At 41.5% G+C, this 20,428-nt stretch overlaps 1 protein-coding gene across 1 annotated transcript in view; it reads left to right on the plus strand.

Moving 5' to 3' along the window:
• CEP95 (centrosomal protein 95) overlaps positions 1-18,707 on the plus strand; it is a 30,214-nt gene extending 11,507 nt beyond the window's left edge. The window contains exons 6-20 of the mRNA XM_025362667.1: positions 471-586; positions 2,541-2,666; positions 3,875-4,068; positions 6,925-7,037; positions 7,226-7,355; positions 8,260-8,413; positions 10,370-10,509; positions 12,098-12,190; positions 13,041-13,173; positions 13,987-14,156; positions 14,267-14,341; positions 15,716-15,868; positions 17,364-17,510; positions 17,805-17,876; positions 18,368-18,707. Of these exons, the coding sequence (XP_025218452.1) occupies positions 471-586; positions 2,541-2,666; positions 3,875-4,068; positions 6,925-7,037; positions 7,226-7,355; positions 8,260-8,413; positions 10,370-10,509; positions 12,098-12,190; positions 13,041-13,173; positions 13,987-14,156; positions 14,267-14,341; positions 15,716-15,868; positions 17,364-17,510; positions 17,805-17,876; positions 18,368-18,544 (1,993 nt within the window). The 3' untranslated portion in view covers positions 18,545-18,707. The remainder of the gene's footprint in view (positions 1-470; positions 587-2,540; positions 2,667-3,874; positions 4,069-6,924; positions 7,038-7,225; positions 7,356-8,259; positions 8,414-10,369; positions 10,510-12,097; positions 12,191-13,040; positions 13,174-13,986; positions 14,157-14,266; positions 14,342-15,715; positions 15,869-17,363; positions 17,511-17,804; positions 17,877-18,367) is intronic.
• Positions 18,708-20,428: the final 1,721 nt, after the last annotated feature.

Genomic DNA, 20,428 nt, shown 5'->3' on the forward strand with positions numbered 1-20,428 from the left:
TTTTTGTATTTTTAGTAGAGGTGGGGTTTCACTATGTTGGCCAGGCTGGTCGTGAACTCCTGACCTCAGGCGATCCACCTATGCCTGCCTCCCAAAGTGCTGGGATTACAGGTGTGAGCCACCACACCCGGCCTGATGAACTTTCCATAAAATTTTTAAAATAATAAAATAAGCGCAAAAGTGAAACAATTGAAGCATATTTAATGCAAAATTAGCATCCCAACCCCTTCACTCCCGCACCCTAGAGTCACCAGTATTTGCTGTTCTCCTATACATTTAATCATTGACACTTTATATACAGCTATTTCCATCATTCATGTATCAGTCAAAACAAAACATAAGCAGCAAGACATGCTAAGCAGCAAAAGGGAGAGTCTTTTCCTTTTTCTGCACCCAGCAGCTGTCCAGGTCCTCAGGGGAAGGGCCCTCTGGTCAGACTGGGCCCTGAGTGAAGGAGGGAACTTTTTCAGGTGCTCCTTGTCTTCTGAGACGTTGGGCCCCTCTTGGGATGGAGATGAAGCAGAATCCACTGGTGAAATCATTAGACTTGGAGACACAGCGCACACCTTTTCTCTAAGAAGTAATGGTGAGTAGTTAAACCTTGAGTATCAGTTATTATTCAGCATACAACTATAAAAATGTAAATGGTATGTAGGAGTGTTTAAAATTGAGAAGAATAGAGAGAGCCCTAACTGAGCATGGGATTTGAAATTCCAAATATCCCACTACCTATTAAATATGAACACTTATCTGAAGTCACAGGCATATGGGCAGATAAGTCCGAGGCAAGTAAGTGTATGCAAGGTTATCAGGCAATTTGTGGTTCCTGATAGCCTAGGAAGAGAATTATGGATACATCTTATAGTCTGGTCACGCTTTCAGGGTATTCCTTAATTGTAGTTTCCTGAACTGGTGGTTGATTCACTTTTTTCATTGTTTCAACCAAGAAGTTCGTACACGCAGTGGCAGTTTTTTTTCTAGGCTTCAGGCAAGGTTTCCAATAGCCTATTGCTTGCACACAGTAGACCTGGATATCTTTCAAGCCCCAATTTTGAGCCTCCAACCTTTCCCTCCTCCAATCATCCTACTCCATCCTGCCCACCTTGGCTTCATAAATTACTAAACCAGTATATGGACCATAAGTCTTGGAATATTCTCCCTTCCTTTTGGTTCCTGGCAAACTCACCCTCCAGTAGACCAAAAAGCTATGCTTGCCATTGGGATAGGCACAGTAACAGAAGGACCAGAGTCAAGCGTGGATATTGCAAGAATGCTTCTTGAAGGAAGAGAATCAGATGGATTGACTGGGAGTGGAAGGGATGGTGATTGCAGAAGCAGGTTCTGTGATGTCAAGTGCTGTGTAAAAAAGATGTTACTATAAAATGAATTACTTATTTTAACATAAGTAGAGAGGGGAATTGTGTTTAAGAATAATGCAGTTAAGGCAAAGGAAAAAAGACTGAGAGAGATGCCTGGCCAAGGTGTTTGGGTTTGATGTGATAAAAGGACTTATGGCAGCTTTCTTTCATATTTAGATTTAAAGTGATGGCTATCATATACATTCACAGGCATCTAATTTAGGCTTCAATATATGGACCATAGTCTTTTTTTTGACACCGAGTCTTGCTCTGTCACCCAGGGTGGAGTGCAGTGGTGCAGTCTCGGCCCACTGCAACCTCTGCCTCAGCCTCCCAAGCAGCTGGGATTACAAGTATGTGCCACATGCCTGACTGATTTTTGAATTTTTAGTAGAGATGGGGTTTCGCCTTGTTGGCTAGGCTGGTCTTGAACTTCTAACCTCAAGTGATCTGCCTGCCTTGGCCTCCCAAAGTACTGAGATTACAGGTGTGAGCCACTGCGCCTGGCCTGGACCATGAGTCATTGTTTGTGGTACTAGCTAAGACCCTAACTGGTATCTGTTCATACCAAGACGTGCCCATAAAACAGCCAGCATTTCCATAACCCTGGCACCTATTTTTGTAAAGCAAAATAATAAAACATTATATAAAACTTTGCTTTTAAATTGCATAAATGTTTCTGGACTACAAAAGGGCATCTTTCTGATAGCAATTAAAAATAATTGATATTATGGCCGGTCACAGTGGCTCATGCCTGTAATCCCAGTACTTTGGGAGGCTGAGGCGGGCGGATCACCTGAGGTCAGGAGTTCGAGACCAGCCTGGCCAACATAGTGAAACCCTATCACTACTAACAATACAAAAAAATAGGCAAGCATGGTAGCAGGTGCCTGTAGTCCCAGCTACTCCGGAGGCTGAGGCAGGAGAATTGCTTGAACCTGGAAGGCGGAGGTTGCAGTGCGCCGAGATGGTGCCATTGCACTCCAGCCTGGCGACAAGAGGGAAACTCTGGTCTGAAAAAAATAATAACAATTGGTATTTTGAGCAATTGGACCAACATTACTTCTTTCAGCATTATTTAATATTTCTATTTCCTGAATACAAAACTCTTGGCTTTTAGTATAATGTTCAGTAAACTATTTTGATAGTTAAACATTTTACCTTTAATATTTTATTTCCTAGGTGCTCAATGTCCTAATGAAATGCTGTCTAAAAAAACCTCAGCCTCACCAAGTTTTAAATCACGTGAAGATGTGTTGTACTCTCCTAGTGTTTTGTCCAAAAATAGGACATCCTTTGTTGAAGACAGTGAGTTGTAATGGATGTTAGTTCTTTACTGCTGATGATCATTCTTGGGGCAGTTGTTGTTGCTATTGACCTTTTTACTTTTATTGCTGCATGTGAGATCCTTTTTGGTCTTACATGATCTTACTTGTAAATGTTTGCTATTTATTATGATCTCTGAATTCTGCTTAAGATGGTCTTTGGTTGCATATTTTTGCATCCACTATTTTATTATCTAAATTCTCGACACTCACCTTTTCTTTTTTTTTTTTAAATGAGACAGAGTCTCTGATACATTAGTACATCTATTGGTGGTCTTCATATTATTGGTAAATAACAAAGTATAGTAACTGGAAAAACATTCTTTTTTTTGTTGTTGTTTTGAGACAGAGTCTAACTCTCTTGCCCAGGCTGGAGTGCAGTGGTACGATCTCGGCTCACTGCAACATCCGCCTCCTGGGTTCAAGGGATTCCCCTGTCTCAGCCTCCCGAGTAGCTGGGATTATAGGCGCTTGCCACCACGCCCGGCTAATTTTTGTATTTTTAGTAGAGACAGGGTTTCGCCATGTTGGCCAGACTGGTCTCGAACTCTTGACCCTGTGTTCTGCCTGCCTCAGCCTCCCAAAGTGCTGGGATTACAAGCGTGAGCTACCGCACCTGGCCTGGAAAAATCATTCTTGTTTCTTATTATCATCTCCAGGATTTTCATGTGGTAGTAATACATAAAAATATTATTGCCTAACGAGTTTTGTAACATGTGAAGGAACCATAATTCACATAACATAACATTCTTCAAGCCACTTAAGTTGCTTCCAGTTTATTATTATTTTAAAGTAACTTTCAGGAAACAGTTTTATGATAATAACATTAAAATTACATCCGGGGTCAGGCATGGTAGCTCACACTTGTAATACCAGCACTTTGGGAGTCTGAGGCAGGAGGATCACTTGAGCCCAGGAGTTCGAGACTAGCCTGGACAACATAGTGAGACCTCCTCTCTACTTCTTTTAAAACTAAAGCAATTACAAAAGAAAATTACATTCTAATTTAGTTAGATCCCTGTGTGCTGAGGCTACGTCTCTGGTTTAATTATTTTTTTATGTTCTTTGTCTTAAGTTTAAAAAATATTTCTAATGTGTTTGAACATGTTTATATACGTATGTATGTATTTATATAAAATGGTTTATTTCTTAGAATTGCATCGTAATATCCACTTTAATTTGTCTTACTAGCAGAAACCCTTTCTGTGAGTAGGATTCCAAATGCGAGGAAGCTAGGGGAGCCTATCCGAGCAGCTATTCCTTTACATCCACCCTACCACCCTTCAGAGCCTCGAGCACCCTGCCCCATAGGAAAAGAATACTTGCATTCAAGTCACTGCCCCCCAGCTGTAAATTCTACTCAAGAGCATATGGAATTTTCTGGGGTAAGTGGAAAAGCTTACTTTCAGTTGGCTAGAAGTACACGTGTATGTGTGTCTCTGTGTTGGTAATTGATTAGAAGCCCGTGTGTGTGTGTGTGTGTGTATTGGTGAAGTCTTTATTCTTTGTCAGGGAAGCCCCTATATTTAAAGAAGTCTCTGCTAGAATTGTCAAGCATATTGCACTAGTCAAAGCATTGTACTCCTTAAAATTTGCCTCTGTATACACCTGCACATTCTTGTTCTAGGAAGATAGGAGAAAGATGAATGTATATAAAGGGAAATAATAAGAGCCAACACACAGTGAATGTTTATTTTGTGGCAGGCGCAGTTCTGGATACTTTAGGGGTGTTGAATAATTTACTGCCCATAACAACTCTGGAGTAGCTACGATATTTATTGTGGGGAAGCTGATATAGACAGGGTAAGGTTACACAGCAGTTACAGAGTCAGGATTTGAACTTGGGCATTCTGGCTTCAGAGTCCATATTGTGTCCATAATTTAATAATTTCAAATTTAGAAAACACAGAGTGGAAAAGAAAATAACCATCCATGCATATTCCCATTATCCAGCATGAACCACTGTTCATACCATACTGGCTTATTTGCTTCAATTGCAGTGAGCTGAGATCGTGCCACTGCACTCCAGCCAGGGTGACAGAGTGAGACTTCATCTCAAAGAAAGAAAGAAAGAAAACCCTTTTTATTTAGTCATCCTGTCCCTATCTTTTTAAAAAGAACAGGACTGGGTTCGGTAGCTCACACTCGTAATCCCAGCACTTTGGGAGGCTCACATGAGCACCAGAGTTTGAGACCATCCTGGGAAACATGGTGAGACCTTGTCTCTACTAAAAATAGAAAATTAGCCTGGAGTGGTGGTGCATGCCTGTGATCTTAGCTACTTGGTAGGCTGAGGCAGGAATTCCTTGAGCCCAGGAACTGCAGTGAGCTGTGACCACACCACTGCATTCTAGCCTGGGCAGCAGAGCAAGACGCTGTCTCAAAAAGAAAAAAGTAAAATAAAACAACAGGCAGGTATATATACAAGGTAGATATATAAACAGTGATACGTTCTCATTATTTAAACATTGAAGCAATGCATTAAAAGTGCAGAGATGAAATAAGCATTATTAACATTAGGTGACCACATTCTCAACATTCTATGCATCTAAAAAGTAGAGTGGATAAAAAGATGGGTTAAAATGGAGTCATAAGATAATGTTTACTTTTCGGAGAATCATAGTGGGAGTTTTGGAGATGGTTCTGAGCTGGTAATATTCTGTTTCTTGACCGGGGTGGCAGTTAAATAGGAGTATTTATTTTGAAATAATTAAGCTAGAAATACTTTATTTTAAAAGTTTCATAAAAATAAGATTATGTTGTTTGTTTTATTTTTTTTTGAGACAGAGTGTCGCTCTGTCGCCCAGGCTGGAGTGTAGTGGTGTAATCTGCACCCACTGCAACCTCTACTTCCCAGGTTCAAGCAATTCTCCTGCCTCAGCCTCCCAAGTAGCTGGGACTACAGGTGCACATGCCACCACACCTGGCTGATTTTTTTTTTTTTTTCTTTTTTTTAGTAGAGACAGGGTTTTGCCATGTTGGCCAGGCTGGTCTCAAACTCCTGGCCTCATCCGCCTGCCTGTGCCTCCCAGAGTGCTGAGATTATAGGCATGAACCACCATACCCAGCCTACTAAAAGGTATTTAATTTTACTCTAATAGAAAAAGATAATGAAGTGAAATTAAAGATATCATTAAACATTAAATAAGTGGCCAGGTGCAGTGGCTCACGCCTGTAATCCCAGCACTTTGGGAGGCTGAGGTGGGTGGATCACGAGGTCAGGAGTTCAAGACCAGCCTGGCCAAGATGGTGAAACCCTATCTCTACTGAAAATACAAAAATTAGCCAAGTACAGTGGCCGGCGCCTGTAATGCCAGCTACTGTGGAGGCTGAGGCAGGAGAATCGCTTGAACCCAGGAGGTGGAGGTTGCAGCGAGCCGAGATCGCACCACTGCACTCCAGCCTGGGTGACAGAGTGAGACTTCATCTCAAAAACAAACAAACCAAAAAAACATTAAATAAATGTTTCTTCATCACAAGAAGTATCTTCTAAAAGATGATCTCTAAGACTAAGAAATAAATTTAGCTGGACACGGTAGCTCATGCATGTAATTCCAGCACTTTGGAAGGCTGAGGCAGGTGGATCACCTGAGGTCGGGAGTTCGAGACCAGCCTGGCCAATATGCGAAACACTGTCTTTACTAAAAGTAAAAAAAAAATTAGCCGGGTGTTGTGGCACATGCCTGTAATCCCAGCTACTAGGGAGGCTGAGGCAGGAGAATCACTTGAACCTGGGAGGCAGATCGAGCCTTTGCACTCCAGCCTAGGCAACAGAACAAAACTCAAAAAAAAAAAAAAAAAAAAAAAAGAAATTTAAAATGTTAAGGGTTTATATTCATATTTTGGGAGGTATTGTCTTTGTTTTAACTGTTTCAATTTTGGACAGCCTTTATTGACGTCAATACAAAAGATAACCACTTGAATACTCTGTACTAGTGGTAATTTTTTTGTTGCCCAGGCATAGTGGTAATCCCTGAAATTTCTTATTTAGAGAACACCTGGCCTGTCTCTTTATTTGAATGGCATCCTGAGCCACACTTTTTCTCTGAGCCCAGATTTCTAGACATTGCTCCAGTTCTTTGGTGCATTGAGTGTCAATAGGGTCTTTTGACAAATGCACTTCAAAACGGAGGTTGAAGGCACGTAGCTTTGTGCCACAGTTCCTCCCTTCCTCACCCCCAGAAAGTTCATGTTTCTTATTTGTAGCTTTTTCAAATCAACTTTTTTTCTGTTTTTAATAGGATCTAGATGACAGAGTTTTCTTAACTTCCAAGTTGCCGAAAGACAGCAAAGAGGAAGTGTACCCAGCTCAGGTCCAAGGGCCTAGGACAAGGAAGCCTCCCAAAGGAAAAAGGTAACATTACTGCAGACTTAAGTGTTTACAGTCTGTTTGCAAAGAAATTTGAAAATGCAGGGGCATAATCTCCAAATTTAGCTGTGAAGACCAGAATGAAATATTTGTTAAAGTATGTATTACAGTTATTTTAAACTAAATAATAGACACCTAGCTATTTTAACTGTCAGATGGTCACTTAATTACAGAAATGAAAACAGAGCTACAGCCTCATCCTGCAATTCACCTTTTCCCCAGAGGCCAAGAAAGAGATTAACAGAACAAGAATTACATGATGTGTCAGAGAAACTCTCTCAGCGGCTCTCTGAACTAGATTGGGCAAGTCTTGTTTTTTCATCTATATTGAGATTCCCATGGCTTAAGTGAACATTTAAATAATCTCTCAGTTGAAAATGAGGTATTAGAAATACAGTTGTGTCTTATTAATAGTTACTGTGAAAATGTTCTGTAAATCAAGCAGACGGAACAGGAAGTGATCTCTCAGCCTTTCATGATCTAACTAAATTTGGTGCAGATTTATCCAAATTTTACTGAATTTTGATGAAAACTAAATCATTTAACATAAATGATTGTGTTAAGCCATTTTTCTTTAGATATATCTATATAGTTCCCCTTTGCTGCAAAAGACAGATATGGTATGAAATTGGATGGATCACTGATTCTCACAAAATACAATATTACAGTTTTAAGGTATCATTGAATGAATGTTTTAAATCCCTATGTGACTTAGTCAAAAGTTTATTGAAACTTGGTGATCCATAGCACTGATCTACACCTTTTTAAAACTAAACATGTATGCCAGGTGTGGTGGCTCACACCTGTAATTCCAGCACTTTGAGAGGCTGAGGCAGGCGGATCGCTTAAGCCCAGGAGTTTGAGACCAGCCCGGGCAACATGGTGAAACCCTATCTCTACAAAAAGTAAAAAATTAGCTGGGCTTGGTGGCATATGCCTGTAATCCCAGCTACTCAAGTGGCTGAGATGGGGGATCACTTGAACCCAGCAGGCGGAGGTTGCAGTGAGCCCAGCTAGCACCACTGCACTCCAGCCTGGGTGACAGAACGGGATCCTGTCTCAAAAGTAAATAATTAAACATGCATAAGCGTCTGAAAACTTGTTATTAGTGACTGTCAAAGGAAGCTTTTTTAAAGGTCTGCCTACTCCTGCGAATTTACATTCTGGTGAAGTCAGTGAAAGATGTTGAAAAAAGTTTTCTCAATAGATGTTAAAAAGTGCCCTGGGTGATCGGATTAAAGAAAAGACTGACCATAAAGAAGAAGATACTGGAAATGAAGAGGTAGAGGATGGAACTGAGGAGACACTGTCTCAGCACAGTGATGGCATCGTGGAGTATGGGCCAAAGGAGACAAGGCCAGGTACCCCAGAGAGACTGAGAAAGGGGGACAGCCATGTGAACTACTTAGGCAGTTCCATCTGTTCTTAATAACTTAGATTCTAATTTTAAATAGTTGGGAAATATATAAAAGGATCAGAAGTAATATCAAACACCTGGATCTTCCCCGGCTAAAAGTAGCAGGTGTTAACAGTTATATTTGCTTTAGCCCCTTTGTGTTTAAGAAATAAAACAGTAGAAACCCCCTCTGCTCTCCCCACAGATCTCTTTTCCCCACCCTCAGTGCAACCACTATCTTAAAGTTGGCATCTTTTCTTCTGATCCTTGTTTTTATACTTTAACAGCTCTTACATTACTTGTCTAAACATACTATTGTTTTATGTCGTTTAGAAATTTACATACTGTATATATTATTCTGCAACTTGCATTTTTTTCTGACATTGTCTTAGAAATCTGTTGCTGTTGATACTTATAGATCCAGCTCATTCATTTTAACTGCAGTGTAACTGAGTTCTTACAGTGTGTCACTTTTGTGAGTTCTTACAGTGTTGTCACTTTTGTGTGGGTGTGTGTGTGTGTATATATATGTATAGCACTATACATTTCCCCTATTGCTGGACATGTTGATTGTTTCCAGTTTTCATTACTATAAAAAATCTGCAATGAACAGCCTAGAATATGTGCAAGAGTTTCTGTGATATCTCCATCTAGTAGGATTGCTGGATCGTAAGGCCTACATTTCTTCACCACTGCCAGCTTGCCCACCAAAGTGATTGCACTGCTTTACACTCATACCAGCAGTTTCTGGTTTGCCACGTCTTTGCAGACACTTCCTACTGTTTGATATGCCATTGTTCAAATCCAATTATCCTGTCTTCCACCAACTAAAATCCTGCATATTTTATATTTAGTTTTATCTACTTTGGTCATCCATTGTTTCTTTAGAAATAGCCTTTTTCTGACCCAACTTCCTTAACTTTTTCAGTTGTTTTTTACTCCTTCAAGAATGCTCTTTCCTTCTCTTGATTGTTTAATCTCTCTTCCCTTTAAAAGGACTCAGCCAATTTCTAGGCACCCTCATCCAGGAACCTCTTCCTTTCCCTTATTATGTACATACACATGGTATCCTGTTGTGAAAACAGGTTATAAATTAAAATATTATTTCAGGTGCGTCTTCAGTTTCTGGAGAAGAATACATCATGCATCATGAGCAGCTATCATTCAAAATAGATTATGCAAGTCAGTTTTTAAAAATACATCTTAGAATTTGAAATGTGAAAGATTTGAATTAAAAGCATGTGAAAAAAAGAACAAGCTCAGGGAAAATTTATTTATAAAGGTACCAAAACTAGCTTCCTTGGTCTTAAGGCTCTCTTGAAGTGCTTTTCCCACTGGAGTCACCCTCTTCACAACTAGCAGATGCCCAGACACACCTATAGACAATGGGATAAAAAGGTTTGTAGAAAGAAATGGTTTGTTAGATCTCTTTGGCAGTGTGCAATTAGGAGGGCTAGATTGCTAAGTAGGGAAAAATTGGGACCGCTTAGACAATGCTTAACATGTTAACTTTGCCTGTAAGCATATATAATAAGATAGATATGTATGCTTACATCCCACCTCCTCAGGACCCAGACAGGTAAAAGGATAGCAGATGCGCAGCTCAGATAATTTACCTTTTCTCTTTTCCCATCTCACCATCACCAAGAGCACTCTCCATAGTCCTTTGTGCATAGGAGGCATTCCACATGTTGAATATCCAAAGTTGAATGTAGAAGCTAAGTGTTTGAGACAGTACACATTCGTATGCATTTGTCTGTTACTTGGTGTTACCATACCAATACAAGTTAGTTACAGAAGACAGTCCCTTTAGCACATTTCACTCATCAGTCTCTCTGGATTTAGTAAAAACCAACTTTGGTTTCCAGCATAACATTCTGGCTATCAGGAACTAATGTTATGTGTCTTTTCTCTGTTGCAGGACTTTCCATGCATAGAAAGCCACCCTACAGATCCCATTCGCTCTCTCCATCTCCAGCTAACAAATGCAAACAGTTCCACATGGAGAGAAAAAGGCAGCGCAAACCAAGAGAAACAGATACCCACCAATTCCGAGCACAGGTGCTTCCCCATCTCTTGACTACCATTAAGCAGCAGCCAATACCATTTCCCCTCAGCCAGATGCTACCATGAACATGCTGTTGATTTAAGGCTTAAAATGCATTTAATATTCTTGAGCGGAATGGATGATAGAGAGCTACGTGGCATAGCTTATGTCCCCATTAGCATAAAATTATACTCATGAAACTTAAGAAAAATAACCTGGTGTTCCAGTAGATTAAGAAAGAGGAGATCAGCGTGAGTTGTTATTTTCAGAGTGAGTGAGCTTCAGAGATGAGGGGAATTTGAGGTGGATTAAAGTGACAGGCCACTTGAGTTACAGAGAAGATGAGATCAAGTACCCAAGACAGGAATGAGAGGAGGTGGTTGGGATTCAACAACAACGAGACTGGTATGATTACCTAGGAAGACTTTCCCCTGTGGAATGTGGATTTTGAAATGTAGCATGGATTTAGAACGCTTAAGTTGTTTACAGTAGTAGGTTTTATAATGCAGTAGGATTTATGATGGTGAAAAACTAAAACTAATTCAGACGTCTCACACTCATTTGTAACTCAGCATGTAACTTCCACTCAGGAGAGTATCAAAATAATTGCAAAAACTTGAGAACAGAAAAAATGCGTGATGTAAAATTTCATTTTATGTCCCAATTATATATGTTAAAGTAATGTAGATTTGTGAGCCGGGTGCAGTGGCCCAGCACATTGGGAGGCTGAGACAGGTGGATCACCTGAGGTCGGGAGTTTGAGACCAGCCCGGCCAACATGGTGAAACCCCATCTCTACTAAAAACACAAAAATTAGCTGGGCATGGCAGTGCACGCCTGTAGTCCCAGCTACTCGGGAGGCTGAGGCAGGAGAATCACTTGAACTCGGGAAGTAGAAGTTGCAGTGAGCCGAGTTTGTGCCACTGACTCCCGCCTAGGCAAGAGTGAGACTCTGCCTCAAAAAACAAAACAAAAAAACCCATACATTTTGTGATAGAGTCTGAAAGGAATTTTTTAAAAAGTGAATGAGCGGCTGGGCGCGGTGGCTCATGCCTGTAATCCCAACCCTTTGGGAGGCCGAGGTGGGCAGATCACAAGGTCAGGAGATTGAGATCACGGTGAAACACCGTCTCTACTAAAAATACAAAAAAAAAAGTTAGCTGGGCGCGGTGGCAGGATTTTTTTTTTTTTTTTTTCCCTCAAGGCTGAGTTTCACTCTTGTTGCCCAGGCTGGAGTGCAGTGGCGTGATCTCGGCTTACCTCAACCTCTGCTTCCCGGGTACAAGCGATTCTCCTGCCTCAGCTTCCTGAGTAGCTGAGATTACAGGCATGCACCACCACGCCCAGCTAATTTTGTATTTTTAGTAGAGATGGGGTTTCTCCATGTTGGTCAGGCTGGTCTTGAACTCCCGACCTCAGGTGATCCACCTGGCTCAGCCTCACTGCATGCGACTAAGCTTGGATGCTCAGTTGAGGCACCGCTGGGATTCAAACCCTGGATCTCCTGTTTACTAGACGGGTGCTTTACCCAACTAAGCCATGGTGCTGCCCGTTATGTATGTTTTTAACAACTGTACTATCATATGACCTTTTCCCCTATAGGCATTTACTGAAGCATTTGAAAGGGAACTAAGAAGACATAAAGTTCAAGAGAATATTGGACCTCTAAGAATACATGAGAAGGAGGAGGAAACAGTGGGTAAAAGTCTACATTGTAATAAATGCCATTTGATCAGATGAGGGGGAAGTAAAGTACAAAGATGATCTTTTTAAAAGAAGAAGGGGCCAACAGGGCCTTAATCATGAGCTCTTTAGGAAAGGGCAGGATTTCATGTCATGATACAGGACTTTTACTTCTTAATAAGGCATTCAGGTTGCTAAAATATGACAAGACGTGGTACCAAAGAGAACTAGCGTTTTTTTCCCCTACTTAAAACTTACCATCAGTTTTTATAAGGGTATTTGACTTAGCAGTTCAGGGTCTTAAAAACTAGTCTAGGCTGACAAAATTAAAGAAGAGTAAGAGAAGACAGAACATCCTAGTTGCTCTAGACCTGGTTGTAAGAAACCCAAAACTGAAGTTTTCATTGCCTTTCAAAAGAATGGTTACAGAAACGAAATGAAATCATGGGGAAAATGCTTATGCTAAAATATTAGTGAACAAAACAGGATATAAAGTTCAGTATGGTTACAACTAAGCATACTGCATAGTTGCTTGAGAATTTTTTTAAATCTACATGGAAAAAGAGGAGTACATCGAAACATTAATAGGTTAAAAAAAAAAAAGATTAATAGTGGTTGTATTTAGGGTGTGGGACTATGGTGACTGAAACTTGAAAAAGATTCAGTGCTTTTTCAAATTCCAAGGGATGCCAGAGGCCAAAAGATGCCTTTAGTTTAGAGTGAGTGAATTATTAACCAGATTTTACAAATTTGAAGTAAGGTGGGAAGTAGTTAGCTATTTTTGTCAATATGTAATATTTAAGATGATGCATGAAAGAACTATTAGACCTTTTATTTTTATTGTTTTGTATCTGCTTCTAAGGAAAAAATATACAGAGGAGAAGCTGTTCTTAAAGAAACTCCAGAATGTAGTCAGCCCTGGAAGATTTACTCTAGAAAAACCACAACTCAAAGTCCAAGAGGTGGCCTCCCAAAGCCAAACAAAGCAGTTCCAAGTAAGAACCACAGAATTGTACTTTATGGAAAACTGGCAGCCTTTGAAAGCGAGTGCAGCATTCCAGGGACACAGCACTGAAAGCTAACATCCACCAGTTAGCTGAAGAAAGTTTTTTTTTTTTTTTTTTCCACTGCCATGTGGCTGGTTTTCTGTAGAGGGCTAAAACTCTTCAATAAGGAAGTACCTTAGGGAGGCCTATATATTGGCACGCAAGGAATGCCAGGACTGCCACCTGCTGCGCCACCATTAGCCTCACTCCTGTGCTTACTCACTTTGGATGCCTTTTTGTCTGTTTCTGGGAAGTTGGTAGAATGAAGAGGATGCTCCAAGGCAAGCAGATGACCTGTCCACCTCCTGTATGTTGACAGTGCCAATGAGTGTAGAGTCTTGTTACAAGGAAACAAAGCCATGAGAAATGCCAGGCTTCCTGTTATACCCCAAAGATTGCTGGCCCTCCTACTATATCCTTTAGACCAGAAACTTTTCTTCTAAGCACTTGCCTACCAGGAGGGTTGAGGAGTCTTCTATTTTACCATACGTAGAGAATCTACCCGCAGGCACTGAAGCAGCTGAGCAATTAGGATGGACTTCCCAGGACCAGCATGGCATCAGTCAGAACATATTTTTATCCTTATCAGTAGTTGGCTTACTCCAATCAGAGGAGGAATGCAAATTATTATAAGTACATTTAGAATTGTTCTTTACAGAATCAAAACCACATCACTTACATAAGCTTTGATCTACCAGGGATGTTGGATGACAGTTCTTGTCCACAAGTCTCAGATTAAGAACATCTTCTTTTACCTTGCAGTGAAAGTAAGTGAACACAGTCTCCTGCCCCTTATGCTGGAGCAGTTTCCATTTCTCTATGTTTCTGGCCCAACACTAAGCAAAATGTGGAAACAGCAAATTGCACAGGTTGAACAGCTTAAGAAAGAGGCATGTAGAGAAAATCGATCAAAGAAGAAACTGCAAGATGAAGTAAGTTACTGTCAGTCTTAAGCATAGAAATTTAAATGAGAGAAGAGCTTATCCTTGAGAATTGAGTGAACAGCATTATTAACCTACTTGATTTCGTGTCCCCCTTCAAGATAGAAGAAGCCCTAAGAAGGCATGACCTCCTTACTACCCTTGTCAGGAAAGAGTATGAACATAACAAGAGACTGGTATGTCAAGAGCAAGTTGGATATTATAATTTTGAATTTGTTATATTCATTCCCTTTATGTGCGCTAGCTGGGCAACAGTCCCACAGACCCTTCACCTCTAACACCTGCATGTGGAAGTGTTGCTTAGGTCTTTAACCAAAATTGATAGCCCATGCCTGTAATCCCAGCACTTTGGGAGGCTGAGGTGAGAGGATCACTTGAGACCAGCCTCAGCAACATAGTGGGACCCTGTCTTAAAAAATATATATATGGGTATGGAAAAAATGAGCCTGGCATGGTGGCATTTGCCTGTGATCCCAGCTACTTGGGAGGCAGAAGTGGGAAGCGTGGGAGGGCAAGGCTGCAGTGAGCTGTGATCTTGCCACTGCACTCCAGCCTGCATGCTAAAGTGAGACCCTGTCTCAACAACAATAAAACAAACCCAGAATGGGCAGGGGAAGAGCTAGGTACTTTATGTACACAGTTGCAGTTAGTCTTTATAGTAATATATTAGAGATGTTTTCTATGAAATGAAAACCCTGAAGCTTTGAGATATTAAGTAACTTGCCCTGGGTCTCACTGATAAGCAAGGGACACAGCTGAGATTTTAATCCAGTTCTGTCTGTGGACCTCCATGGATCCGTCTAGGTGCCAAGTGGCTGAACTTAGTGCTGTTTGCCGTCTCCCATCCTCAGGTCCCAAGTAGAGAGCTCCGGGATTTATCAGCCTCCGTTACAATTTTGATGAGAAATTGTACTTAGAGAATTATGAAGGGAGAGGATGGAGGTCAGAAACAATCTGCCAAAGGAAGAGATTTGAAAATCTTTGCCTGAGTGTGGAGTAGAGATAAGCCATGAGAACTATAATACTAAACAGTTCCAGAAAGATCTCAGGAACTGCAGATGGTACTTTCCTATGGGGGGGGGGAAACACTAATATCTGAAACACCTACGTAAGAGTCTGTAGGTGACCCCATTTCATCTTCACTCCTTTGTCAGATATTGTCTAATTTCCTTAGTTTTTGCCTAATTAAATACTCCTGGCAGCCCAGGCTCTGCTTGAAAGTCTGGATGTGCCATTTTCCTACTCCTTGTGAGCTGGCATATGGGCCAGCCTTGTTAGCAGCCTCCTGGTGGCATGGGAAGTGAGCCCTCAGTTCCGTAGGAGTGCCCAGGATCACTGCTGCCCTCTGCTGCGGCAGGGGGTTGTTGGAGCTGCTCTTCAGATTGAGGTGATGAAGCTGCCAAAGGCTGAAGGGCTTCTGGGGCCACTGGCCCCCCACACCTGGCATACTGCCTGAAGACATCGTGATGGGGAGTGGGGCAGATGAGAACGCTGGAGTCTGCATTCCTCTTGTCCTTACTCTTCTCTTCCCTCCCCTTTCCCTTTCTTAGCAAGACTTCAAGGACTGCATTCGTAGGCAAAGGTTGACCCAATCAAAGATAAAAGAAAATCGACAGCAAATCGTTCGTGCTCGAAAATATTATGATGATTATAGAGTTCAGTTGCATGCAAAAATGATGAGAATGAGGACCCGGGAAGAAATGGTAAGTCTGGCTTTTCTGTCCAGCCCTGTTAAGAAGGTGAACTTTGTTACCTTTCAGGACCACCTTCTTTGTTCGTGAGTCTTGTCCAAATTTGAATCTAAAATCTAAATCGAAGTCCTATAGTGCTGGCCCTGAGTTCTGCTTGGCCGCACTTCATTTTCTTACTCCATTGTGCATTCCCGTCCATTCTCAGTCTCTGTGTCTCTCATCTTAATGTGAAGTCTTACTTCCTCCCCGCTTCTTACACATAATAGGTATGTCTCCAGTATAACTACCTTAGAGGTTTTGGGAACATGTTGTGAGAGACAGGAATTTAAGGTGTGATAACATGACCTTGTATTCCACATAAAATCAGGGATAGTGTCAAAACAGCTGTACTGTGAGAGGTTTTCCACAAGGTATTTGCTATGTCATCCTTATCAGGCTGAAATGATTAACCTTTTGAGATCCCAGGCTAGCAAGAAATTTCATCTGTAAAATATTTTAGTAATTGTAGTTAACTACAATGGTAAAATGTAAAATGGTGCAGCTGCTTTGGAGAACAATCTAGCAGTTCTTCAGAAGGTTACCGAAAGGTCATATAGAGCTACCCTATGACCCAGCAATTTCACCCCTAGCTATATAATCACACAAAAAACACAAATGTTCATAGCTTTACTTGTAATAGCCTAAAAGGAGAAACAACCCAAAGTGCCCATCAGTTAATGAATGGATAAACAGTGTGCATTTATTCATACAGTAGGATGTTACTTGGCAATAAAAATGAATGAAGAATTCATATATACTGCAGTATAGATGAACCTTGAAAACATGCGGAGTGAAAGAAACCAAATATGAAAGGCCACAAATTACATGATTCCATTTTTAGGAAGTGTCCAGAATATGCAAATCCATGGAGATAGAAAGTAGACTGGTGACTGTCAGGGGCTAAGGATGGGACGGGGGAATGAGCACTAATCAGTATAGGGTTTCTTTTTGGGGTGGTAAAAATGTTCTGTAGTGGTGATGGTTGCACAACTAAGTATAATAAGGCATACTGAGTTATTTACTTTAAAAGGGTAAGGCTGGGCTCAGTGGCTCACACCTGTAATCCCAGCACTTTGGGAAGCTAAGGTGCAAGGATTGCTTGGGACCAGCCTGGGCAACATAGTGAGACCTCATTTCTCCAAAAAATTAAAAATTTAGCCAGGTGTGGTGGCACATGCCTGTAGTCCCAGCTACTCAGGCAGCCAAGGTGGGAGAATTGCTTGAGCCTGGGAGGTCAAGGCTGCAGTGAGCTGTGACTGCACCACTACACTCCAGCCTGGGTGACAAGAGCGATAACCTGTCTCAAAGAAAAGGAGGTAAATTTTTATGGTATGTCAAAATATCTGAATAAAACTAGTATTTCAAAAAAAAAAAAAAAAAACCTTAGTGAAATATAATCAGTATATACCTCTAGTTGGCCAAAATGATTATATTCCTCAGTGACTTTATTTTTACGATTAAATGACAGATATTTAAGAAACTGTTTGAAGAAGGTTTAAACATTCAAAAGCAAAGATTACGAGACCTAAGAAACTATGCCAAAGAAAAGCGAGATGAACAAAGGAGACGCCACCAGGATGAACTGGACTCCATGGAGAACTACTATAAGGACCAGGTGGGCTCCTGGCACTTGATTACGCTGTTGTGCTTAGTCCTGACCACTTGCCCTTGTGGAAAATTTGCTTAGTCTGTTGACAATAAACCTCCTTGTGTTAACTAAAGTTTGCACTCTACAGATTAGAGGACCCCATTTTCAAGATTGAAATTTAAGATCAAATAATACTTGACCATAGTACAGTATATTGTCCTATTTCCCTTAAAATTATTTTAAGTCTATGAACATTAAGAAATGTTACATTTGGACTACAAACATTAAATATAATATTTGGTTTTTTCTTCCTATAAACAGTTTTCATTGCTGGCAGAAGCCATATCACAGGAACATCAAGAACTTAAAGCCAGAGAGAAATCTCAGGCCCAGGTAATAATTAACAAGATAGAAGCAAAGTCATGCACTGCATGGCAACGTTTCCTTCAGCAAGGGACCTTGTACATTGGTGGTTGGAGCAATAGGCTATACCATATAGCCCCGGTGTGCAGTAGACAGTACCATGTGGGTTTGTGTAAGTACACTGACATTTTGCACAATAACAAAACACTTGCTGCATTTCTTGGAACATATCTCCATCATTAAGTGACACATTTATTTACATTTTATTTACATTTATTTACAGTTTAGGAAGTAGAAAACAAACGTAAAGGGAATGGAGAGAAGACTAATAAGGCACTCCATCTATGACCCAAGACATTTTTATCCTATGATTTTAACTTTAGTTAGGTCTCTGTAAGAGCTGCTGCTAGATTATTAAAAATTTTGGAGGAGTTTGATTAGCTGGAAGATGAAGAGGGAACAATAGATGAGGGCCTGGATAAATGCTGTGAACAGCAGGATGACATGCCTTCTTTTTTCAGACATTACATAAGGTGAAGAGGGAGCTGAGATCTAAGATGGAGAAGGAAATTCAACAGCTGCAGGACATGATAACACAGAATGATGATGATGTTTTCTTCCGGGAACTGGAAGCTGAGCGCTTCAGATCTCGGCTTCAGCTGGCTTCCTTTCAGTACAGTAAAAGTCCCTCCCTGTGAGGCCAGACTTGATCATAGGTGAAGGTTCTGGAGGCCTTTACCAGGACAGAGCTAGAATTGAGCCAGTAAACAGATAAGCCAGAAAAATCATTTTCACATGCTTTACCTATATTTCCAGTACTTTTTATGAATTTTAAAATAAAAATTGTTTTCTAAAAGCTTATTACTTTTGAATTTATGACCTAACATCTGAAAAGGGGGGATCTTCATTAGTCGTATTTGTGCTAAAGCAATTAACAAGCCTTGTTTGAGCAGCCAGCTCCTGAAGTTTGTTGCTTTAAGTCAATAAAAATAATTAAGAATTAGCACTTAACGACAAAAAAATACATACGTTAGAGAAGAAAGGTGGGTGGTTATCAGAGGTGGGCCTTGGAGAACCTTGACAGTACCGTGTATGTGTAGACTTTTCATAACGTGGCTGGAAGATGAGGGAATATGCATTATGGCAGTTGGGCGCAGTGGCTCACGCCTGTAATCCCAGCACTTTGGGAGGCTGAGGCAGGTGGATCACTTGAGGTCAGGAGTTCGAGACCAGCCTGGCCAGCATGGTGAAACGCCATCTGTACTAAAAGTACAAAAATTAGCTAGGCATGGTGGCACCTGGCTGAGGCACAAGAATCGCTTGAACTTAGGAGGTGGAAGTTGCAGTGAGCTGAGATCGTACCACTGCACTCCAGCCTGGGCAACAAAAGTGAAACTCTTTCTCAAAAAAATAAAAAATAGGCCGGGCACGGTAGCTCAAGCTTGTAATCCCAGCACTTGGGGAGGCCGAGACGGGCGGATCACGAGGTCAGGAGATCAAGACCATCCCAACATGGGCTAACATGGTGAAACCCCGTCTCCACTAAAAAATACAAAAAACTAGCCGGGCGAGGTGGTGGGCGCCTGTAGTCCCAGCTACTCAGGAGGCTGAGGCAGGAGAATGGCGTGACCCAGGAGGCGGAGCTTGCAGTGAGCTGAGATCCGGCCACTGCACTCCAGCCTGGGCGACAGAGCGAGACTCCGTCTCAAAAAAAAAAGGAAAACAAAACAAAAAAATAAAATGCATTATGGTTTCTGTTGGTTGGCAGAAGATAGCAGTGAGAAGAGATAAAGGGTGGAAATCCAGGCTGTCATTCAAAGATGCATTAGTGACTGCAGGTGGGAAGAAGGCATGATGGGCTTCAAGTGGGCAAGAGTGTACCAGCCTCATCTCTGGTATGGAGGAATATGAGGAAAAAAAACCACTTGGGGATGGTGTTTTCAATGGAGAAGAAAAGCTACACTTAAGCTAGAGGAAGCTTCAGAGCAGTTGAGGATATGGGGACTTGGATGGAAGCCCAGGAGTGGCAGAGAGAGTGCTGTGGGGATGAGTGTATGCATGATGAGAGGCCAGGAGGCATGAAGCAGTGAAACCTGACCTAGAGAGAAAAGACATCTGATCAACTGCTGTGGTTCTAAGTGCTGAGCTCTTGGAATGGAAACTGTCAGGGTGGGCCACGAGGCAGGCGAGAGCTTCCAGCAGGGAAAGGCTTAATGGACTGCATGTGTTTGGAGCATGGTAAGTGACATGCGGACACCTGTGATGGGTTGTGACAATTCAGCAAGCACAGGTGAATGGAAAGGACAGGAAATGCACAAGATGAGGTGAAGGGGTGGCCTGCCCCTCCGCACCTGGGGGCTTTTCTAGTCAGGTGGGACGAGAGACTGGGAAAAGAAAGAAGACACAGAGACAAAGCAGCACTCAGCATATGGAGGACGTGCGCTGGCACTGGTCCCTGAGTTCCCTCACTATTGATCACTATCTCTACCATCTCGGAGAGGGGGATGTGGCAGGACTATAGGGTAATGGTGGGGAGAGGGTCAGCGGGAAAATGTGAGCAAAGATCTCTGTCATAAATAAGT

This window comes from Theropithecus gelada, chromosome 16 (genome assembly GCF_003255815.1).
Source record: "Theropithecus gelada isolate Dixy chromosome 16, Tgel_1.0, whole genome shotgun sequence".
Taxonomy (NCBI): domain Eukaryota; kingdom Metazoa; phylum Chordata; class Mammalia; order Primates; family Cercopithecidae; genus Theropithecus; species Theropithecus gelada.